This window comes from Salmo salar, chromosome ssa18, assembly GCF_905237065.1.
Source record: "Salmo salar chromosome ssa18, Ssal_v3.1, whole genome shotgun sequence".
NCBI lineage: Eukaryota > Metazoa > Chordata > Actinopteri > Salmoniformes > Salmonidae > Salmo > Salmo salar.
Window position 1 is genome coordinate 64,667,051 of NC_059459.1, and position 23,513 is coordinate 64,690,563.

The window sequence follows — 23,513 nt, forward strand, 5'->3', positions numbered from 1 at the left end:
GGTGACCTGTTGGCCTTCAATAATGGCAGAATTTCCATACGTTTTTGTAAAAATGGTCCCACCCATTACAAGTCAAAATGTGATTGGTTGATTCCACTGTCACTACAAAAATGTACTCTAATATGGTTGAATGGCAGGTGTCTTCTATCAAGCTTCAGATGGCATAGCCAATGTTAAGCTATCTAGCAACATTTCTCCCCAGAGACAAACCAAGAGAAATCCTGATTATATATTTTTCTCCTCAGTTTTAACCGGTTCCCTATAAACGCAAAATATAATCAAAATATAATTTAAATATTATTGAAAAGAAAACAACATTTATATTTAAAATAAACAACATTTACTTTATAAATGCTTGTGCCTTCTGTGAAGGCTTAGAAGGCCTTGACCTAGCCCCAATCCTTAACGTGGAGTGGGTTGTTACGATGACAATTACTGTCCCTTGAAAATGAAGGCCAGGTTTTTGTAAAACTTCATTCTCCATCCAAAAAGTGAAATTCTGACCTCAGCTTCATTACATTTGAAAACATAGATCATAGAAAATAAACACAATAGTGTCAGCCCAACAGGACACTCAGCTCTGTCCATCGGGTCTCTCTGTAATCTTAGGTGAAACTACTACAGGGGGACTTAGCCTACCTTCAGTATATCCTCGCTGTTCACTTTGGAAACCTTGTATTTTCCTGAAATGCTAAATTAGATACCGCAGACTATACAATGCATCTCAGAAACAAAATAAACTAATTTGAGAAGTGGCCTCATGTGAATATACTGTTTGGGAATGGTACAAAGCTGGATGTTCAAGATAAATCTCTTACGTTCATTTTTTAAAATTACATAAACATTACATTTACAGGTATGTATTGTAAAAGACAATGTGTTCTCAATGACTTATGTGATCAAATAAAGCCAAGTCAAATAATAAATCAAATCAAATTTTGTGCCGACTACAACAGGTGTAGATCTTACAGTGAAATGCTTACTTACGAGCCCCTAACCAAAAATGCAGTTTAAAAAAAATACAGATAAGAATAAGAGATAAAAGTAACAAGTAATTTAAAAGCAGCAGTAAAATAACAATAGCTAGACTATATACAGGCAGGTACTGATACAGAGTCAATGTGCGGGGGCACCGGTTAGTAGAGGTAGTATGTACATGTAGGTAGAGTTATTAAAGTGACTATGCATAGATGATAACAACAGAGAGTAGCAGCAGTGTAAAGAGGGGAGGGGTGGGCAATGCAAATAGTCTGGGTAGCCATTTGATTGGCTTGGGGGTAGAAGCTGTTTAAAAGCCTCTTGGACCTAGACTTGGTGCTCTGGTGCCGCTTTCGTGAGGTAGCAGAGAGAACAGTCTATGACTAGGGTGGCTTGAGTCTTTGACAATTTTTAGGGCCTTGCTCTAACACTGCCTGGTATAGAGGTCCAAGGAACACAGGAAGCTTGGCCCCAGTGATGTACTGGGCCGTACGCACTATCCTCTGTTGTGCCTTGAGGTTGGAGGCCGAGCAGTTGCCATACCAGGCAGTGATGCAACCACTCAGGATCTTCTCAATGGTGAAGCTGTAGAACCTTTTGAGGATCTGAGGACCCATGCCAAATCTTTTCAGTCTCCTTAGGGGGAATAGGTTGTGTCGTGCCCTTTTCACGACTGTCTTGGTGTGCCTGGACCATGTTAGTTTGTTGCTGATGTGGACACCAAGGAACTTGAAGCTCTCAACCTGCTCCACTGCATCCCCGTTGATGAGAATGGGGGCGTACTTGGTCCTCTTTTTCCTGTATTACACAATCATCTCTTTTGTCTTCATCACGTTGAGGGAGAGGTTTTTGTCCTGGCACCACAAGGCCCGGGTCTCTGACCTCCTCCCTATAGGCTGTCTCATCGTTGCCGGTGATGAGACCTACCACTGTTCTGTCAGTGGCAAACTTAATGATAGTGTTGGAGTCGTGCCTGGCAGTGCAGTAATTAGTGAACAGGACGGGACTGAGCATGCACCCCTGAGGGGCCCCTGTGTTGAGGATCAGAGTGGCGGATGTGTTTCTACCTACCCTTACCACCTGGGGGCGGCCCCGTCAGGTAGTCCAGGATCCAGTTGCAGAAGGAGGTGTTTAGTCCCAGTGTCCGTAGCTTATTGATGAGCTTTGAGGGAACTATGGTGTTGAACGCTGAGCTGTTGTCAATGTATAGCATTCTCACATAGGTGTTCCTTTGGTCCAGGTGGGAAAGGGCATTGTGGAGTGCAATAGAGATTGCATCATCTGTGGTTCTGTTGGGGTGGTATACACATTTGAGTGGGATTAGGGTTTCTGGGATGATGGTATTGATGTGAGCCATGACCAGCCTTTCAAAGCACTTCAAGCTATAGACGTGAGTGTGACGGGTTGGTAGTCAATTAGGCAGGTTACCTTAGTGTTCTTGGGCACAGGCACTATGGTGGTCTGCTTAAAACATGTTGGTATTATAGACTCGGAGAGGGAGAGGTTGAACATTTCAGTGAAGACACTTGCCAGTTGGTCAGTGCATGCTCGGAGTACACATCCTGGTAATCCGTTTGGCCCTGCGGCCTTGTGAATGTTGACCTGTTTAAAGCTCTTACATTGGCTGCGGAGAGCACGATCACACAGTTGTCCAGAACGGCTGATGCTCTCACGCATATGTCAGTCTTACTTGCCTCGAAGCGAGCATTGAAGTTTTTGAGCTCGACTAGTACACTCGCATCACTGGGCAGCTCTTGGCTGTGCTTCTCTTTTCAGTCTGCAATAATTTGCAAGCCCTGCCACATCCGACGAGCGTTGGAGCCGGTGTAGTACGATTCGATCTTCGTCCTGTATTGACACTTTTTCTATTTGATGGAGGCATTTCTTATAAGCTTCCGGGTTAGAGACCCGCTCCTTGAATGCGGCAGCTCTAACCTTTAGCTCAGTGGGGATGTTGCCTGTAATCAATGGCTTCTGGTTGGGGTATGTACGTACAGTCACTGTGGGGATGATGTCATCAATGCACTTAATGATGAAGGCAGTGACTGATGTGGTGTTCTCAATGCCATCGGAAGAATCCCGGAACATATTCCAGTCTGTGCTAGCAAAACAGTCCTGTAGTTTAGCATCTGCTTCATCTGACCACTTTTTTATTGACTGAGTCACTGGTGCTTCCTGCATAATTTTTGCTTGTAAGCAGGAATTAGAAGGATATAGTTATGGTCAGATTTCCCAAATGGAGGGCGAAGGAGAGCTTTGTACATGTCTCTGTGTTTGGAGTAAAGGTGGTCTCGAGTTTTTCCCCCTCTGGTTGCACATTTTACATGCTGATAGAAATGAGGTAAAACTGATTTGGGTTTCCCTGCATTAACCTCTTACATCTAGACGTTCCGCTAGCGGAACACCTGCTCCAATATCCAATGATAGGCGTGGCGCGAATTACATATTCCTCAAAAATACAAAAACTTCAATTTTTCAAACATATGACTATTTCACAGCATTTTAAAGACAAGACTCTCCTTTATCTAACCACACTGTCCGATTTCAAAAAGGCTTTACAGCGAAAGCAAAACATTAGATTATGTCAGCAGAGTACCAAGCCAGAAATAATCAGACACCCATTTTTCAAGCTAGCATATAATGTCACAAAAACCCAGAAGACAGCTAAATGCAGCACTAACCTTTTATGATCTTCATCAGATGACACACCTAGGACATTATGTTATACAATACATGCATGTTTTGTTCAATCAAGTTCATATTTATATCAAAAACCAGCTTTTTACATTAGCATGTGACGTTCAGAACTAGCATATCCACCGCAAACTTCCGGTGAATTTACTAAATTACTCAGGATAAACGTTCACAAAAAACATAATTATTTTAAGAATTATAGATACAGAACTCCTTCATGCAAACGCTATGTCCGATTTTAAAATAGCTTTTCGGCAAAAGCACATTTTGCAATATTCTGAGTAGATAGCTCGCCATCACGGGCTAGTTATTTTGAACCCCACCAAGTTTGGCCCTCACCAAACTCAGATTTACTATAATAAAAATTGGATTACCTTTGCTGTTCTTCGTCAGAATGCACTCCCAGGACTTCTACTTCAATAACAAATGTTGGTTTGGTTCAAAATAATCCATAGTTATGTTCAAATATTTTGTTGTTTTGTTCGTGCGTTCAAGACACTATCCGAAGGGTGACGCGCCCGACGCGTTTCGACACAAAAAATTCAAAATATTACATTACCGTACTTCGAAGCATGTCAACCGATGTTTAAAATCAATTTTGATACGATTTTTCTTGTAAAAAAGCGATAATATTCCGACCGGGAAACCCTGTTTTCGTTCAAAGACGAAAAAATAAAAACATGATGTCGCCTCGTGCACGTACCCCAGTCTCATTGTTCTCTGATCGACCACTATCCAAATGAGCTACTGTTTTTCAGCCAGGGGCTCCAAAGGCATCATTCTCCATTTTGCCGCTTTCTGAGAGCCTATGGGAGCCGTAGGAAGTGTCACGTTACAGCAGAGATCCTCAGTTTTCAATAAAGAGAGTGTAGAAGTCCAAGAAATGGTCAGAGAGGGCACTTCCTGTAAGGAATCTTCTCAGGTTTTTGCCTGCCATATGAGTTCTGTTATACTCACAGACACCATTCAAACAGTTTTAGAAACTTTAAGGTGTTTTCTATCCAAAGCCAATAATTATATGCATATTCTAGTTTCTGGGCAGTAGTAATAACCAGATTAAATCGGGTACATTTTTTATCCGGTGTTGCAAATACTGCCCTCTATCCCCAACAGGTTAATTCCTCCCATCTCCAGGAATCCTGAACGTTCCTCTTCATCTTCTCCAAAGTACACGAGTCCTTCTCCTGGTGCCTTTCCTTCCTCCGCTGCTTGGTCCGTTTTTGGTGGGTAATTCTGTAACGGCTGTCGGGAGAGAGAGTAGACCAAGGCGCAGCGGAGTTAGTGTTCATCATTGAATTTAATAACAGAAAGAACACTATACAAAACAAAACAAGAAAACCGACAGCTAAACAGTCCTGTCAGGTGCAAAACACTAAACAGAAACAATTACCCACAAAACCCCAATGGAAAAACAGGCACTTATGTGTGACTCCCAATCAGCAACAACACTCTACAGCTGTGCCTGATTGGAAGCCACACGGCCAAAATCAATGAAACAAACCAACATAGAAAAATGCACATAGAACGCCCACCCAATGTAACACCCTGGCCTAACCAAAATAAAGAACAAAAAAACCCTCTCTATGGCCAGGGCGTTACAGTGGCTGGTTTTCCTATTTTAGTCCGTGATTGTCTGTAGACCCTGCCACATACGTTTCGTATCTGAGTTGTTGAATTGCGACTCCACTTTGTCTCTATACTGACATTTTGCTTGTTTGTAAATGCAGTGGTTCGCACTTTCAGTTTTGCGCGAAAGCTGCCATCTATCCATGGTTTCTGGTTAGGGTAGATTTTAATAGTCACAGTGGGTATAATATCTCCTATACACTTCCTTATAAACTCACTTACTGAATCAGCGCATACATCAATATTATTCTCTGAGGCTACCTGGAACATATCCCAGTCCACGTGATCAAAATAATCTTGAAGCGTGGATTCCGTTTGGTCAGAGCAGTGTTGAATAGTCCTTAGCACGGGTACATCCTGTTTGAGTTTCAGCCTATAGGAAGGGAGGAGCAAAATGGAGTCCTCCATGCTTCACGGTCAGAACTACACATGCAGAGATCATCCGTTCACCTAGTCTGCGTCTCACAAAGATACGGCAGTTGGAAGCAACAATCTCAAATTTGGACTCATCAGACCAAAGGACAGATTTCCACCAGTCTAATGTCCATTGCTTGTGTTTCTTGGCCCAAGCAAGTCTCTTCTTCTAATTGGTGTCCTTTAGTAGTGGTTTCTTTGCAGCAATTCGACCATGATGGCCTGATTCAAGTAGTCTCCTATGAACAGTTGATGTTGAAATGTGTCTGTTACTTAAACTCTGTGAAGCATATATTTGGGCAGCAATCTGAGGTGCAGGTAATTGCCAATTTTTGAGGCTGGTAACTCTAATGAACTTATCCTCTGCAGCAGAGGTTACTCTGGGTTTTCCTTTCCTGTTTAATCACAGCGCTTGATGGTTTTTGCGACTGCACTTGAAGAAACGTTCAGTTCTTGACATTTTCCGGATCGACTGACTTTCATGTCTTCAAGTAACTGTCATTTCTCTTTGCTTATTTGAGCTGTTCTTGCCATAATATGGACTTAGTCTTTTACTAAATAGGGCTATCTTCTGTATACCACCCCTACTCTGTCGCCACACAACTGATTGACTCTAACACATTAATAAATAAATAAATTCTACAAGTTAACTTTTAACAAGGCACACCTGTTAATTGAAATAAAGCTAGTTGAGATAATGCCAAGAGTGTGCAAAGATGTCATCAAGGCAAAAGGTGGCTACTTTGAAGAATCTCAACTATAAATATATTTTGTTTTGTTTAACACTTGTTTGGTTACTACATGATTCCATATGTGTTATTTCATAGTTTTGGATGTCTTTACTATTATTCTACAATGTTAGAAAATAGTAAAACAGAGAAAAACACTTGAATGAGTAGGTGTGTCCAAACTTTTGACTGGTACTGTATATACAGTATATTATATCTATGAGCTAGCATATTTTGAAACACACCCTCCATGTCATGAATTATTTTTCACAGAACGCATAGCCCATCGTTGATTATCCGTTACATATATATCTATGAGGTATGTAGAGTCAGAAACCTCTTGACGCTGTGTAAGTCTTCTTTTCTAATGGTGGGATGGGTTTCTGACTGATGGAGCCTGACACACAATAAGCTAAACAACTATTCATTTTAATCCTATTGTATCTGTGGTAACAGAGATGTACTTTAGAGAGGAAACAGAGATGTATGGAGAGAAAAAAATTATAGTTTATTATGTTAAATACACAATCATACTGCAAACAATGGATCACCTATCAGATAATTTCTATCAATTAAAAGAACAGTTAAAAGGTTTCAACATTTTAGGCATTACATGATCATCATATAAATCTAACATAAAGACTTAGCTAAAATTATAGTTTATTTTTTGCATTCTAAATTCCATACTAATTTCACTTACTAAAAGCAGTTTTATTTGGCTACTAATCATAAATGGTTCTACTTGGAGTCTTTGTGACAGTGGTGATATCACTCCTACTGAATGTATCTGATCTCAGAGTACACTGCATCCTCACTGCTGGTCTTCTCTCTTGCTCTTCTGGGGTTCTTGTTGGGGTTTAAACTCACAGCAGCATAGTTCAACACGTCCCTCTCTTGGTGCTGTGTGAGAAGTGAAGTCATAAACAAGACATTATACTGGTTACATCCACTACATGAACCATTTTGATATGGCGTGAAATTATGTGCTAAAGTTTACCTGATTGACTAGTGGGGTTGGTGATCTAACAGTTGATTCTTGTGGTTTAAAACAGAAAGTACAAAATTAAATTAAGTACAGTACACAAGAAATCTTATTGAAAAGGAACACGGTACACCTTCCTAATACTTAGTTGCACTCCCTTGTGTTGCACCAAACCGGTGCGCCTGGCACCTACTACCATGCCCCGTTCAAAGGCATTTAAATATTTTGTCTTGCACATTCACCCTCTGAATGGCACACATACTGTATACAATCCATGTCTATATTGTCTAAAGACTTAAAAATCCTTATTTAACCTTTCTCCTCCCTTCATCTACACTGATTGAAGTGGATTTAACAGAAGAGGAATCATAGCTATCGCATGGATTCACCTGGTCAGTCTATGCCATGGAAAGAGCAGGTGATTCTAATGTTTTGTACACTCAATGTATATTTTCCTTTCACATGAAGACATCTTCAAACATTACTGTGAAACATTACACAACAGTTAGACTGTTAGTAAGTATTTATATGCATGTTCTGGATCTTTAGGCCCTCTGGTCCTTTCCTTGCATATCCCCCATGTCAGTAGAAAGACGACAATCACAAAAACTATGTGTGATGTGAGCAGTACAAGAACCGTAGGGGTCAGAGAAAATCATACTCTGAAACCAAAAGGTTTTGATGATTTAAATGTTTTATTGGAGGAATATCAGGTAATAGTACATTTTCTCTTACCATGCAGGTTACAAATATGCCTCCTATTAAACTCTGGAATGGTAAATTGGTGAAATAAGTGAAAGAAAGTACAGAAGTTCATAATATACCGCAATATACATGTATGAATTGTATCAATAAAGGTTGTGGCGGATGAATCAGAATTATTTGTGTAACATAGATAATTAAGATGTCTTATCTGCATAATATGCTTATGTGATATACTTGTTATTAGAATGTATCCCTTTGGACTTTGGTGTTGGCAGTTGCACTTCTTCCCTCAACTGGGGATCAGTCACTTGGGGCCCAGAGAGGGGAGAGGTCAGGTTTGTCTTTTACATGTCCCTGGTGCTATGCAGAATATCAGAAAGGGAAGAGGACGGGAGGGAACACTGTCTTCATATGTGAATGTGTCTTTACCTATTCTTAAACCATGTGAAGTGATGGCGTGATTAATGGGGAACCAATTACTGGTTTCCACAATATTTGTGTGCCAGTCACTCCCTCCTTTGGCCTTGGAGGATGTGTGTGGTAGTGTCTGGAGTTGACAATTGATTTATGCCATTGGTCGAGTTGTTAGGAATAACAGGAACGAGATAGGAACCTCGTCTTAGGGACCAAACTGAACGATAATTTATAGCGAATGCTATCTGGCTACGGGATACTCCTTTCTCATTTAAAAAGTCTCACCTTGTGACCCATTCTATGTATCTGTTGTTCGTCATGTAGGTTGAAAGGGGTGTATCTTGGCTATAAAAGACCTTGGTACTTTTGCCTTGCCACTCTCAACGGATCATTAGAAATGGTGAATCGTTGACAAGTCATTGCTATTGCAAAGCTCTCATTATTAAAGATATAGTTTAAGTATAACTCTGACTTGTGTGATAAGTTTGTCTCTCCTCATTTGATAGTAAAGAAATGAACCACCACAAGGTGTACATCCTATAAGTAGAGAAATATAAAAGTGTGACTTATCCATTACTCTGAGAAGTGGAAGTATCATACATCGTGCCATGATCATCTTTGAAGTTGTCATCCTCTTTACTAACTGTGTCTTGAGTGGAAAAAGTCTACCATGTAGAAAACACTTCTACAATGGGATTATTGATGATTGGTCTGACTGGACACATGCGTAATTTTTGTAAATGCATTGTTCAGCTCACCATGGTCTAACTGAAAATCACTCATATAATCAATGTTTAAAGTGGACCAATGCTTATTTTATAGAATATTTTGTGCAGGTTGGGTGAAGGACATTTTTTGTGTTTTGATGATGATTTCATTTTTTTTTAAAACATTGTGTAGATTGCAAGTACTGTCTGGACAAAGATGTCCAATCATGAGGTTTCACTGTGGAAAGAAAAATATAAATGTTCATCCGTTAAATGGGTTTAAAGGAATACTGTTGTCTGGTAAGCATGCAGTACATTTTCAAGCATACATTACATATACAGTATGTACCTTTATATGCTCTTGGTATCAAACTTAGTTGTGATAGTGTTGTGATAGAGTTGGCCCCACCCCATACAGCAGTTACAGTTCTCCTGATGACCTACAGGAGGTCTGTTTGGTTTACAACAGGTCTTGATATGTTGCAGGGTGAACAGGGATGGAGCATCATGAGTGTATATGTGGGAATCACTGACAGGATGAAACAAGTCTATTTATATGTCAGTCTCATTAACTATCATTCACAGAATCATGCTCTTACGGAAGTGTAACATCTGACAGTTTAGTAGGGGTCAGGGGTGTACCTGGGTTGGTAAGGCTCTTATCTGTAGCCTAGTATACATTTATACAACTTATACTTTAAATCAACTATCGTAGTTCAAGAATGAACATGCTTTTTTGTCCAGGACTAGTCATAATCTGTGTCTGGGAAACTGGCCCATGTGATAAGATAGAGGCTATATAACATGCAGTATGTCGGTGTACTGTGGTTCTAATTGTCATGGTCATGATCAACAATGTAAACATGAGAGAAAACACACTAACACCACATAGACATCCTGCTGAAACTAAATAGTGAGTGAAAGGCCAACCAGGCCTGTACAAAGCATAGAGACGGCCTTGTCTTGAGCTCACATTAGACCAAAGTGTTCAGGTACCTGTGAACAGCTCACTGAGTGCATGATGAGTGTGTGGGTTTAGCATGGTAACATTAGGTTGTCTCTGCAGAAACCCTCTGGACAAACATTCATACAGACATACTGTATGTACAGTAGAGGTCGACCGATTATGATTTTTCAACGCCGATACCGATGCCGATTATTGGAGGGCCAAAAACTGCACTGCCGATTAATCGTCCGATATTTATTTTTATTTATTTGTAATAATGACAATTACAACAATACTGAATGAACACTTATTTTAACTTAATATAATACATCAATAAAATCAATTTAGCCTAAACTAAATAATGAAACATGTTCAATTTGGTTTAAATAATGCAAAAACAAAGTGTTGGAGAAGAAAGTAAAAGTGCATTATGTGCCATGTAAGAAAGCTAACGTTTAAGTTCCTTGCTCAGAACATGAGAACATATGAAAGCTGGTGGTTCCTTTTAACATGAGTCTTCAATATTCCCAGGTAAGAAGTTTTAGGTTGTAGTTATTATAGGAATTATAGGACTATTTCTCTCTATACAATTTGTATTTCATATACCTTTGACTATTGGATGTTCTTATAGGCACTTTAGTATTGCCAGTGTAACAGTATAGCTTCTGTCCCTCTCCTCGCTCCTACCTGGGCTCAAACCAGGACCACATCGACAACAGCCACCCTCGAAGCAGCGTTACCCATGTAGAGCAAGGGAAACAACTACTCCAAGTCTCAGAGCGAGTGATGTTTGAAACGCTATTAGCACGCACCCGCTAACTAGCTAGCCATTTCACATCGGTTACACCAGCCTATTCTTGGGAGTAGACAGGCTTGAAGTCATAAACAGCGCAATGCATTGCGAAGAGAATGCTGGAAAAACGCAGTAAAGTGCTGTTTTGAATGAATGCTTACAAGCCTGCTGCTGCCTACCATCGCTCAGTCAGACTGCTCTATCAAATCATAGACTTAATTATAACATAATAACACATAGAAACATGAGCCTTAGGTCATTAATATGGTCGAATCTGGAAACTATCAAGTTTATTCTTTCAGTGAAATACGGAACCGTTCCGTATTTTATCTAACGGGTGGCATCCATAAGTCTAAATGTTCCTGTTACATTGCACAACCTTCAATGTTATGTCATAATTACGTAAAATTCTGGCAAATTAGTTCGCAATGAGCCAGGCGGCCCAAACTGTTGCATATACCCTGACTCTGCGTGCAATGAACGGAAGAGAAGTGACACAATTTCACCTGGTTAATATTGCCTGCTAAGCTGGATTTCTTTTAGCTAAATTTGCAGGTTTAAAAATATATACTTCTGCGTATTGATTTTAAGAAAGGCATTGATGTTTATGGTTAGGTACAAGTTGGAGCAACCTTTTTTGCGAATGCGCACCGCATCGATTATATGCAACGCAGGACAGGCTAGATAAACTAGTAATATCATCAACCATGTGTAGTTAACTAGTGATTATGATTAATTGTTTTTTATAAGATAAGTTTAATGCTAGCTAGCAACTTACCTTGGCTTCTTACTGCATTCGTGTAACAGGCAGGCTCCTCGTGGAGTGCAATGTAAAGCAGATGGTTAGAGTGTTGGACTAGTTAACCTTAAGGTTGCAAGATTGAATCCCCAAGCTGACAAGGTAAAAATCTGTCGTTCTGCCCCTGAACAAGGCAGTTAACCCACCGTTCCTAGGCCGTCATTGAAAATAAGAATGTGTTCTTAACTGACTTTCCTAGTTAAAAAATATTATTATTATTTTTTATTTTTTTAAATAAATGAATAAAATCGGCAAATCGGTGGTCAAAAATACCGATTACCGATTGTTATGAAAACTTGAAATCGGCCCTAATTAATCAGCCATTCCGATTAATCGGTCGACCTCTAATGTACAGAACACAAGAGAAGGAAGAATTCTATTTTAGTCCGTATCAGTTGTTAAAATTGATATTTATTCATGCAAAAAGAAGGCATATTCTGTTCACATGGTTTTCAGGAGAGCAGTTCAATCAATTAACACATACAGCGTAAGCAAGGATGATGATGCTCAATTAAATTAGAAGTCACAGGCAAATATTTTTCAAATGCAATACGAGCAACAAAGCAATCTCAATGAATTATAATTTGCAATGCATAGCAATGATACTATATCTCCAACTTTATTCCAAAACCCATCTATAGTCTATTGACACTGGCCTTAGCTTTATCTATTTCCTGGTGATGTAGACAATGATTAAGATGATCAGACAGCAGAAGAGAATTCCAGTTCTTATGATGGAGAGAAGGACCAGGATTCTCATCTGTGGATCAACGCCACAATCTGAAATAATTAAATCGCTCTTTAAATGCCATATACTTGTAATGAACATGATAGGAGAAAGAGAGCTGGTTTCAAGCGCAGAGCGCAGCAGGTGTTTATTGGAAGGGACCATAGGAGGCAGGTAGCTGGGTCCAGGGGCAGGCAGAAGGTCATACACGGTTGGTACAAAATGGCAACAGTACAGGCAGGGAATAGGCAAAAGGCGTCGTGAGTGAGGCAGGCAAAAACTATCATACACAGGACGAGAAAAACCAGCGCTTCGAAAGAAGTGTGTCTCAAAACAAACAATACCTCACAGTGATGAGTTGCAAGGAACTGAACTAAATAGTGTGGGATGATGACACGCAGGTGTGTGAACAGGTGATTAGAATTCTGGTGATTGGGATCTGGAGAGTGAGTTGGAAAGTGGGCTGGGTTCCGGGATCTAAGTGTTTGGGAGTGTGAGTTGGTCACAGACGTTACAAGACTGACCAGGTGAAAGTTATGATCCCGTATTGATGTAATTTGTTAAATCCACTTCAATCAGTGTAGATGAAGGGGAGCAGACAGGTTAAAGAAGGATTCTTAAACCTTGAAACAATTGAGACATGGATTGTGTGATTCAGAGTGTGAATGGGCAAGACAAAATATTTAAGTGCCGAATGGGGTATGGTACTAGGTGCCAGGCGCACCGGTTTGTGTCAAGAACTGCAACGCTGCAGGGTTTTTCACGCTCAACAGTTTCCTGTGTGTATCAACAATGGTCCACCATCCGAAGGACATCAAGCAAACTTGAGACAACTCTGAGAGGCATTGGAGTCAAGATGGGCCAGCATCCCTGTGGAATGCATTCAACACCTTGTCTATGCACCGACTAATTGAGGCTGTTCTGAGGGCAAAAGGTGGAGGGGAGTGGGGGTGCAGTTAAATATCAACATTAGAAAGATATTCGAAATGTTTGGTATACTCAGTGTATACTGTATCCCTCCACTATATTGCTATGGTCAGTAGTCGATACCACAAATCAATAATTAAACGTAATGTTTGTATTTTTAATAATAGCATATTATTAGGAAATGTAGTCTACCTTCAACATCCAGCTTGGTCCCGTTCCCAAACAGTATTTCCCCACATGAGGCCACAGCGCAGTAGTAAATCCCAGCATCAGAGAGCCTGAGGTTCCTCTTGGGGAGGTTGTAGACACAGCTCTGTGTAGGAGACCCAGCCTCAGAGCTCTTCTCACACTGATCATTCCTGTCTCCATTGGTGTAAATGATTCCTGGATGGGATTCTCCTGAGCCATGTCTGAACCAATAGACACTGTGTTTTCCTGCACATGTCTCAGTGTGTATTGTACAGTTCAGAGTCACAGAGTCTCCTGGCTGGACTGACTCAGACACAGGCTGCTGAAGTATAGTAATATTTCTGGAATCTGATCCTGACAAGAAGGCCAATAAACCAATTTTATCTCTCTAGAATATCCCTGTGGCAAGTGTTGTAACTCAACATTTATTCAATAAAGATCTCATCTGAGAATACCTCGTATTTCCAGTGCATATCTGTAAATTCGGATTTACAAAAAGTATATAATAATAATAATGACTTTCTCTTTACCTTTTATGATGAGAATGACTCCTTTTCCAAATTCCAAATTGTTTCCATAAGAACTTCCACAGTAGTATGTGCCTGAATCAGAGAGTTCCACATCTGCTATCATTAGGTTATTTTTCCCTTGGCCACCTTCCACTGAGAAGCGAGTGTTACTCTTAAACTCCTGGTAAAATTCTGCATTATTGTCCAACTTATAGAGGGTTGAGATGAGCTGAGGAATATTTTCAAAAGTTTGCTTGTACCAGGAGAACATTACTCCCACATCGCCTTCGTTGAAGCAGACCAAAACCACTGTGTCTCCAACGTTGGCTGACATGAGACCATTCTTCTGACTGATGGATGAGGATTCAGTCCGAGTTACTCCATGAACTAGAGAACATGAAAATATATTAGCCGTTACATTACTCAAATACAACTTTGGATTCTCAAAGTGTCTGTAGAACAATAATGGGATATTTTGTGTCTCCAAATTAAGAAATGTAAAATGTATAAGATTGACTTACCCATCTCTACGAGAAGTGGAAATATCAGACTCAGTGCCATCATCTTTAAAGTTGTCAGCTCTTCACAACTTGGGTCTTGAGTGGAAAGAGTCCACCCATGTAGACAACTCTTCAGCAATGGAGTTAAAGGTGATTGGTCGAACTGGGCCGCATAACTTTTGTTAACGCCTCATTCAGGCATGACTGTGGTCTTTACGTGTATCTTTTACAGTTCAGAGTCCCAGAATTGTCCTAGATGTAGAATCTCATAGTTTAGATTTGTACAAATTGAGCACTAATATTTGAAGCACGATTTCCCTCAATCTTTATCACTGCAGCTACTGTTGTCTAAGAGACTCAAATGTGTGACCTGTTTTGAATCTGCATGCTATGACACAGGTCATCCACTAGTGCTTCTATCAGTTACTTCACCTCACTAAAGACATCTATGAAGAAAATATGACAAACACAGCTTATACAATACAGTATTTTTATTTTAGTGATCTCTCATTCAGGATTTACACTCAAATGAAAAGATAGATAGAATGCCCTCCTATGATATTGTTATTGAGTAGGTCCATGGTTCTCGTGGCCTAACATCACACTGATTGAGAATACTGTACTGATCTCTACGTCAAATTACCTAGTACATAGCTCATTGTGTTTTTTCACACATTTCCGTTGACTTGGTATTGCTAAGCTGCCTCCTTAAAATAGGTGGTTTACTGTTGCTAAAATGGTCAGCTTGAAGAGTAAGTAGTATAGCCTACAGCATGAGAGAACTGGGAGTTCTGAGACATCTGGCTGAAAACCACAGAAAGAGAAAAAGAGAGAGAGAGAGAGAGAGAGAGCGAGAGTGACAGTAAAGAGCAGAGAAAGAACGAGATAAGGATATTGCGTGCAATAGGCCAGCAGGCCCTAACAAAGCGTAGATAGATCCTCATCTTGTGTTCATCACAGACCACAAAGTACCTGGAAATAAGTTGCTGTGTGTGTGATGGGGTGTTAGTGGCATGAGAACAGAAAACACTTTTCCACACTACAACTTCAAGAGGGCCCAAATAAATACATAACAATTTCTTTGTCTTCATTATTTTTGAACACTTTATTAATCTTATCACAAGCAAGTCAATGTCAAATGGCAGAGAAGCAATGCATGTAATTATTAGTAGCTACAGTTACAATAACAAAGCAAATACAATTATTGAATAGCTCATTAATTTTAATGGACATCTGTTTTATTGTTCTGCTGTCTGATCCCAGAGTACACCTTCTCTTCCATGTTGCTTCTCTGTCTTCTAGACCTATTTTCCTTGTTACTCAGATTCAGAGCTACCAGTGGAGGCTTCTCAGAGGAGGAAGGGGAGGACCATCCTCCTCAGTAAATTTCATGAATATAAAAATGTTAAATCATTTAAAAAGTTATACTTTTTTGATACAACAATACTAAATATAATCATGTCACCAAATAAATGATTAAAACATACTATTTTGCAATGAAGGTCTACCGTAGCCTCAACAGCACTCTGTAGGGTAGCAACATGGTGTAGTCGCAGGACAGCTAGCTTCCGTCCTTCTCTGCGTACATTGACTTCAATTCAAAACCTAGGAGGCTTATGGTTCTCACCCTCTTCCATAGACTTAAACAGTAATTATGACAACTTCCATCGGACGTCCTCCAACCTATCAGAGCTCTTGCAGCATAAACTGACATGTTGTCCACCCAATGAAAGGATCAGAGATCGATTCTGGTACTGAAAGCGTAAGCTACAGCTAGCTAGCACTGCATTGCATAAAGTGTGATGAATAGTTGACTCAAAGAGAGAGAAATACAATAGTTTAACAGTTTTGAACAAATACATTTCTTGCAAAATGAAGGAGAAGCAAGAGAGATGGAAAAAGATTTTGTCCTTTTTTTCACTTTCACTTACTTATCTAGCAAATGCAACTAGCTAGTTTAGCCCACCTAAACACCCTGCTTAAACAGAGGGATGCTATGTTAGCTAGCTGGCTATGACTATCCAACACAACACTGGAACTCTTCCAAGTCAAGGTAAGTATTTGGTTTTCCCAATTCATTGCCACGGAGGCCCGCCGGTGTAAGTGCTAAACTGCTAACTGACTGCACACTGTAATGTTACTGCATGATTGTAGCAGGTTTACTAACACTTTAGTTCTATTAGCTATGTTGACTATGATGTTACTTTAGCTAATATGCTGAAAACGATGCAGGCTGTGTGTGGCGGATATGATATGGTTTGGCTTGGAAAGGTTTTTTCACCTGGTCACATACCGATGATATGTTGTGTATTGAAGTCCACAAGCAATGGGATGAAGTGAGAGGATGGGGAGATCATAGATGCAATAAGGAATACAACGTGGCTGTTATGAAAGTGAACTGTGTTTACGAGTGATCAGGGGTGTATTCACTACATTCTGTTGAATAACATTTCTTAAACGGAAGCATCAAAAGGTGTTAACCTCTCTTGGGTAGGGGGCAGTATTTGCACGGCCGGATAAAAAAACGTACCCATTTAATCTGGTTATTACTACTGCCCATAAACTAGAATATGCATATAATTATTGGCTTTGGATAGAAAACACCCTAACGTTTCTAAAACTGTTTGAATGGTGTCTGTGAGTATAACAGAACTCATATGGCAGGCAAAAACCTGAGAAGATTCTTTCCAGGAAGTGGCCTGTCTGACCATTTCTTGGGCTTCTACACTCTGTTTATTGAAAACTGAGGATCTCTGCTGTAACGTGACACTTCCTACGGCTCCCATAGGCTCTCAGAAGGCGGCAAACCGGTGAATGATGTCTTTCCAGGCCCTGGCTGAAAAACAGTAGCTCATTTGGATAATGGTCCATCAGAGAACAATGAGACTGAGGCGCATGCACGAGGCGACACCATGTTTTTATTTTTTCGTCTTTGAACTAAAACAGGGTTTCCCAGTCGGAATATTATTGCTTTTTTACGAGAAAAATAGCATAAAAATTGATTTTAAACAGCGGTTGACATGCTTCGAAGTATGGTAATGGAATATTTTGAATTTTTTTGTCACGAAACGCGTCGGGCGCGTCACCCTTCGGATAGTGTCTTGAACGCACGAACAAAACAGAGGATATTTGAACATAACTATGGATTATTTTGAACCAAACCAACATTTGTTATTGAAGTAGAAGTCCTGGGAGTGCATTCTGATGAAGAACAGCAAAGGTAATCAAATTTTTCTAATAGTAAATCGGAGTTTGGTGAGGGCCAAACTTGGTGGGTGTCTAAATTGCTAGCCTGTGATGGCTGGGCTATCTACTCAGAATATTGCAAAATGTGCTTTCACCGAAAAGCTATTTTAAAATCGGATATAGCGATTGCATAAAGGAGTTCTGTATCTATAATTCTTAAAATAATTGTTATGTTTTTTGTGAACGTTTATCGTGAGTAATTTAGTAAATTCACCGGAAGTTTGCGGTGGGTATGCTAGTTCTGAACGTCACATGCTAATGTAAAAAGCTGGTTTTTGATATAAATATGAACTTGATTGAACAAAACATGCATGTATTGTATAACATAATGTCCCAGGATTGTCATCTGATGAAGATCATCAAAGGTTAGTGCTGCATTTAGCTGTGGTTTGGGTTTATGTGACATTATATGCTAGCTTGAAAAATGGGTGTCTGATTATTTCTGGCTGGGTACTCTGCTGACATAATCTAATGTTTTGCTTTCGTTGTAAAGCCTTTTTGAAATCGGACAGTGTGGTTAGATTAACGAGAGTCTTGTCTTTAAAATGGTGTAAAATAGTCATATGTTTGAGAAATTGAAGTAATAGCATTTCTAAGGTATTTGAATAACGCGCCACGGGATTCCACTGGCTGTTGAGTAGGTGGGACGATTTCGTCCCACATACCCTAGAGAGGTTAAACATACGTGCATTTGTCCAATAGAAACTCTTGTTTGCAACTGTTGTGCTAATGATTACACTATATATCAGCTGATGCAGGTAATATGTGTGGTAGGAGGAATGAATGTGTCAATGTGTGTCACTGTCTGTCACCTCAAATGTTTCTCTCAATCCGTGTGCACCTACGCTGTAAACTTTACATCATAGCCTTGTGTAGCAACCTCATTTTTTTACCTTTATTTAACTAGGCAAGTCAGATAAGAACAAATTCTTATTTACAATGATAGCCTACCCAGCCAAACCCTCCCCTGACACGAACCACTGTGTGCCGCCCTATGAGACTCCCGATCGTGATAAAGCCCGGGACCAAACCAGGGTCTGTAGTGATGCCTCTAGCACTGTGATGCAGTGTCTTAGACCACTGCGCCACTCAGGAGGCAGCTAAAGGGAAAAATCAAGTAACATGTAGTTGCATTAACTTGTTATGGATAGGGGGCAGTATTTTCACGGCCGGATAAAAAACGTACCCGATTTAATCTGGCTATTACTCCTGCCCAGAAACTAGAATATGGATATAATTAGTAGCTCTGGATAGAAAACACTCCAAAGTTTCTAAAACTGTTTGAATGTTGTCTGTGAATATAACAGAACTCAAATGGCAGGCCAAAACCTGAGAAGATTCTGTACAGGAAGTACCCTGTCTGACCATTTCTTGACCTTCTTTGTCATCTCTATCCAAAATAGAGGATCTCTGCTGTAACGTGACACTTTCTAAGGCTCCCATAGGCTCTCAGAAGGCGCCAGAACGTTGAATGATGACTCTGCTGTCTCTGGCTGAAAAACAGTAGCGTATTTGGAAAGTGGTCGATCTGAGAACAATGAGACGGGTGCGCGCTTGCACGTGAAGAGTCCATTTTAGATTTCAGTTTTTGAACGAAAACAACGACTCCCGGTCGGAATATTATCGCTATTTCACGAGAAAAATCACGTAAAAATAGATTTTAAACAGCGTTTGACATGCTTCGAAGTGCGGTAATGGAATATTTAGAATTTTTTTGGCACGAAATTCACCGGCGCGTCACCCTTCGTTACCCTTCGGATAGTGTCTTGAACGCACGAACAAAACGCCGCTATTTGGACATAACTATGGATTATTTGGAACCAAACCAACATTTGTTGTTGAAGTAGAAGTCCAGGGAGTGCATTCTGATGAAGAACAGCAAAGGTAATCCAATTTTTCTTATAGTAAATCTGAGTTTGGTGAATACCAAACTTGGGTGTCAAAATAGCTAGCCTGTGATGGCAGGGCTATCTACTCAGAATATTGCAAAATGTGCTTTCACCGAAAAGCTATTTTAAAATCGGACATTGCATAAAGGAGTTCTGTATCTATAATTCTTAAAATAATTGTTATGTTTTTTGTGAACGTTTATCGTGAGTAATTTAGTAAATTCACCGGAAGTGTTCGGTGGGAATGCTAGTTCTGAACGTCACATGCTAATGTCAAAAGCTGGTTTTTGATATAAATATGAACTTGATTGAACAAAACATGCATGTATTGTATAACATAATGTCCTAGGAGTGTCTTCTGATGAAGATCATCAAAGGTTAGTGCTGCATTTAGCTGTGGTTTTGGTTTTTGTGACATTATATGCTAGCTTGAAAAATGGGTGTCTGATTATTTCTGGCTGAGTACTCTCCTGGCATAATCTAATGTTTTGCTTTCGTTGTAAAGCCTTTTTGAAATCGGACAGTGTGGTTAGATAAAGGAGAGTCTTGTCTTTAAAATGGTGTAAAATAGTTGTATGTTTGAAAAATTGGAAGTTTTGCGATTTTCGAGGAGTTTCTATTTCGCGACAGCGCCCTATCATTGGATATTGGAGCGGTGTTCCGCTAGCGGAACGTCTAGATGTAAGAGGTTTTAACATATTGTTGTTACATTGAACTGGATGAATGGAATATGAAATCGTCCTCCCTCATCTTAAATGGCACCGACCGAAACTGGGAGCTACGTAATAGAGATTGTCTGCATCTTGGGCATGTGAAGAACACTTATAAAATGGAGGGAGAAAATGACTATACTGTATGTTCATTTTTGTCATTATTTTCACTCGTGTTTTTATGATAATACAACATCAGGAATTCTGCTTACCCCTGTATCTGAAGAAGGGACTGCTGGACCTTTTGTCTGAGAGACAGGTCCTGAAAAGAAAGACAGAAAATATAAAGATACAACTCCTTCTTCCACTACAGATACATCTGGTGATATGAAAGAAAAGCAACTTCTATGAAGGACTTTAGCTGCTACATACATTTAACATTTACATTTAAGTCATTTAGCAGACGCTCTTATCCAGAGCGACTTACAAATTGGTGGATTCACCTTATGATATCCAGTGGAACAACCACTTTACAATAGTGCATCTAAATCTTTTAAGGGGGGGGGTTAGAAGGATTACTTTATCCTATCCTAGGTATTCCTTAAAGATGTGGGGTTTCAGGTGTCTCCGGAAGGTGGTGATTGACTCCGCTGTCCTGGCGTCGTGAGGGAGCTTGTTCCACCATTGGGGTGCCAGAGCAGCGAACAGTTTTGACTGGGCTGAGCGGGAACTGTGCTTCCTCAGAGGTAGGGAGGCCAGCAGGCCAGAGGTGGATGAACGCAGTGCCCTTGTTTGGGTGTAGGGCCTGATCAGAGCCTGAAGGTACGGAGGTGCCGTTCCCCTCACAGCTCCGTAGGCAAGCACCATGGTCTTGTAGCGGATGCGAGCTTCAACAGGAAGCCAGTGGAGAGAGCGGAGGAGCGGGGTGACGTGAGAGAACTTGGGAAGGTTGAACACCAGACGGGCTGCGGCGTTCTGGATGAGTTGTAGGGGTTTAATGGCACAGGCAGGGAGCCCAGCCAATTCATTTGGATATCTCTTACCTCTACACTGCAGACACTTTCTCTGGTTCATCTTGTACATGATGCAACCAAGGAGAGTGATCAGGACAAACGAGAGACCCAATGTTGGGCTCAGTCAATACAACAAGAGAAGAGGGTGTGCTCCATTCTCTGTGAAAATTATTGTACGTTTTCTTATATGATCCAAATAACAACAACGGTATACAGTTTTACACAGTACAATACAATAGATCTAAATAAAAAGAAAGATATTTCACCTACCCTTGATGTCAAGCTTGGTCCCCTTTCCAAACAGTGTCTCCCCACATGAGGCCACAGCACAGTAGTAACTCTCAGCATCAGAGAGGCTGAGGTTCCTCTTGGGGGGGTTGTCGACAAATCTCTTTGTAGGAGACCCAGTCTCAGGGCTCTTCTCACACTGATCCCTTTGGTCTACATGGGTGTAAAGGATTCCTGGACGGGATTCTCCATGTCTGAACCAATAGATACTGTGTTCTCCTGCACAGGTCTCAGTGTGTATTGTACAGTTCAGAGTCACAGAGTCTCCTGGCTGGACTGACTCAGAAACAGATTGCTGAAGCAAAGTCATGTTTTTGGACCCTGAAACTGACAGAAATGTAAATTATCCCACAGATTTTCTAGAATATTACTGTTGCAAGTGTTCTAACAGATGAATTGCTAAATTAAAACCAGTTTTGATGAAGATAATCTCATATTTACACCGTATATCTCTAAATTCAGATTTAACTTTCTAATTTTTCTTATTTTCTTTGCTTCAATTTCATGGTATCCAATTAGTAGTTACAGTCTTGTCTCATCGCTGCAACTCCCATTCGGACTCGGAAGAGGCAAAGGTCGAGAACCATGCATCCTCCAAAAACACAACCCAACCAAGCCGCACCGCTTCTCGACACAATGCCCACTTAACCCGGAATCCAGCTGCACCAATGTGTCGGAGGAAACACCGTACACCTGGCGACTGTGTCAGCATGCACTGCGCCCAGCCCACCACAGTAGTCGCTAGTGTGCGATGGGACAAGGACATCCCTGCCGGACAAACACTCCACTAACCCAGACAACTCTGGGCCACTTGTGTGCTGCCCCATGGGTCTCCAAGATCGTGGCCGGCTGCGACGGAGCTTGGACTCAAACCCAGAATCTCTAGTGGCACAGCTAGCACTGCGATGTAGTGCCTTAGACCCCCATGCCACTTGAAGATTTAACTTTTTCTTTACCTTTCACTATGTGAATGGCTCCTTTTCCAAACTTCATGTTATTGCTATTAGAGCTCCCACAGTGGTGTGTGCCTGAATCTGACAGCTGCATGTCTGAGATCCTTAGGTCATTATTTCATTGGCCATTTTCCACTGAGAAGCGAGGGTTATCCTGAAACTCACTGTAGAATGTTGCGTTCCTTTCAAACGTTTTGACAGTTGAGACGAGCTGAAGTTTATCTACCAAGGTTTTCATGTACCAAGAGAACAATACGGCCATGTCGCTGGGCTCCCGAGTGGCAGCGGTCTAAGGCACTGCATCTCAGTACTAGAGGGGTCACTACAGACACCCTTGTTCGAATCCAGGCTGTATCACAACTGGCTGTGATTGGAAGTCCTAAAGGGCAGCAGACAATTGGCCCAGTGTAGGCCGTCATCGTAAATAAGAATTTGTTCTTTACTGACTTGCGTAAAAAAGGTTACATTTTATGAAAGCAGTCACTTTGTCTCCGACATTGGCTGACACGATACCACTCTTTCAACGTATGGATAAAGACTCAGTTCCAGCTTGCACATCAAATCAAATCAGATTTGATGTGCAACTGTTCACACTATTCAACAGCCAGTGAAAAATCAGAGCGCCAAAGTCAAAACCACAAAATGTCATAATTCAAAGTTCTCAAACATACGACTATTTTACACCATTTTAAAGATACACGTCTCCTTAATGTAACCACATTGTCCGATTTCAAAAAGGCTTTATGGCGAAAGCATAAAGTTAGATTATGTTAGGACAGTTCCAACACAAGAAAAATCACACAGCCATTTTCCTAGCAAGGACAGGCGTCACAAAA

The 23,513-nt window shown here is 40.6% G+C and overlaps 1 protein-coding gene and 1 pseudogene across 2 annotated transcripts; both read right to left on the minus strand.

The window, feature by feature from the left end:
• Positions 1 to 6,928: 6,928 nt before the first annotated feature.
• LOC106577677 (uncharacterized) lies at positions 6,929 to 14,857 on the minus strand. Of its 2 annotated transcripts, XM_014155993.2 has the most exons (5): positions 14,660 to 14,857; positions 14,160 to 14,525; positions 13,633 to 13,983; positions 7,438 to 7,475; positions 6,929 to 7,340 (listed from the first exon to the last, which is right to left on the minus strand). In XM_014155993.2, the coding sequence occupies exons 1-5, from the start codon at positions 14,700 to 14,702 to the stop codon at positions 7,215 to 7,217; spliced, it is 924 nt and encodes a 307-aa protein (XP_014011468.2). In that variant the 5' UTR covers positions 14,703 to 14,857; the 3' UTR covers positions 6,929 to 7,214. The 2 variants fall into 2 exon arrangements, with proteins under 2 accessions (XP_014011468.2, XP_014011469.2); XM_014155994.2 differs by lacking the exons at positions 6,929 to 7,340; positions 7,438 to 7,475 and adding an exon at positions 12,178 to 12,566.
• Positions 14,858 to 15,860: 1,003 nt separating this feature from the next.
• On the minus strand, positions 15,861 to 23,230 carry LOC106577709 (uncharacterized; annotated as a pseudogene).
• Between the last annotated feature and the right edge of the window lie 283 nt (positions 23,231 to 23,513).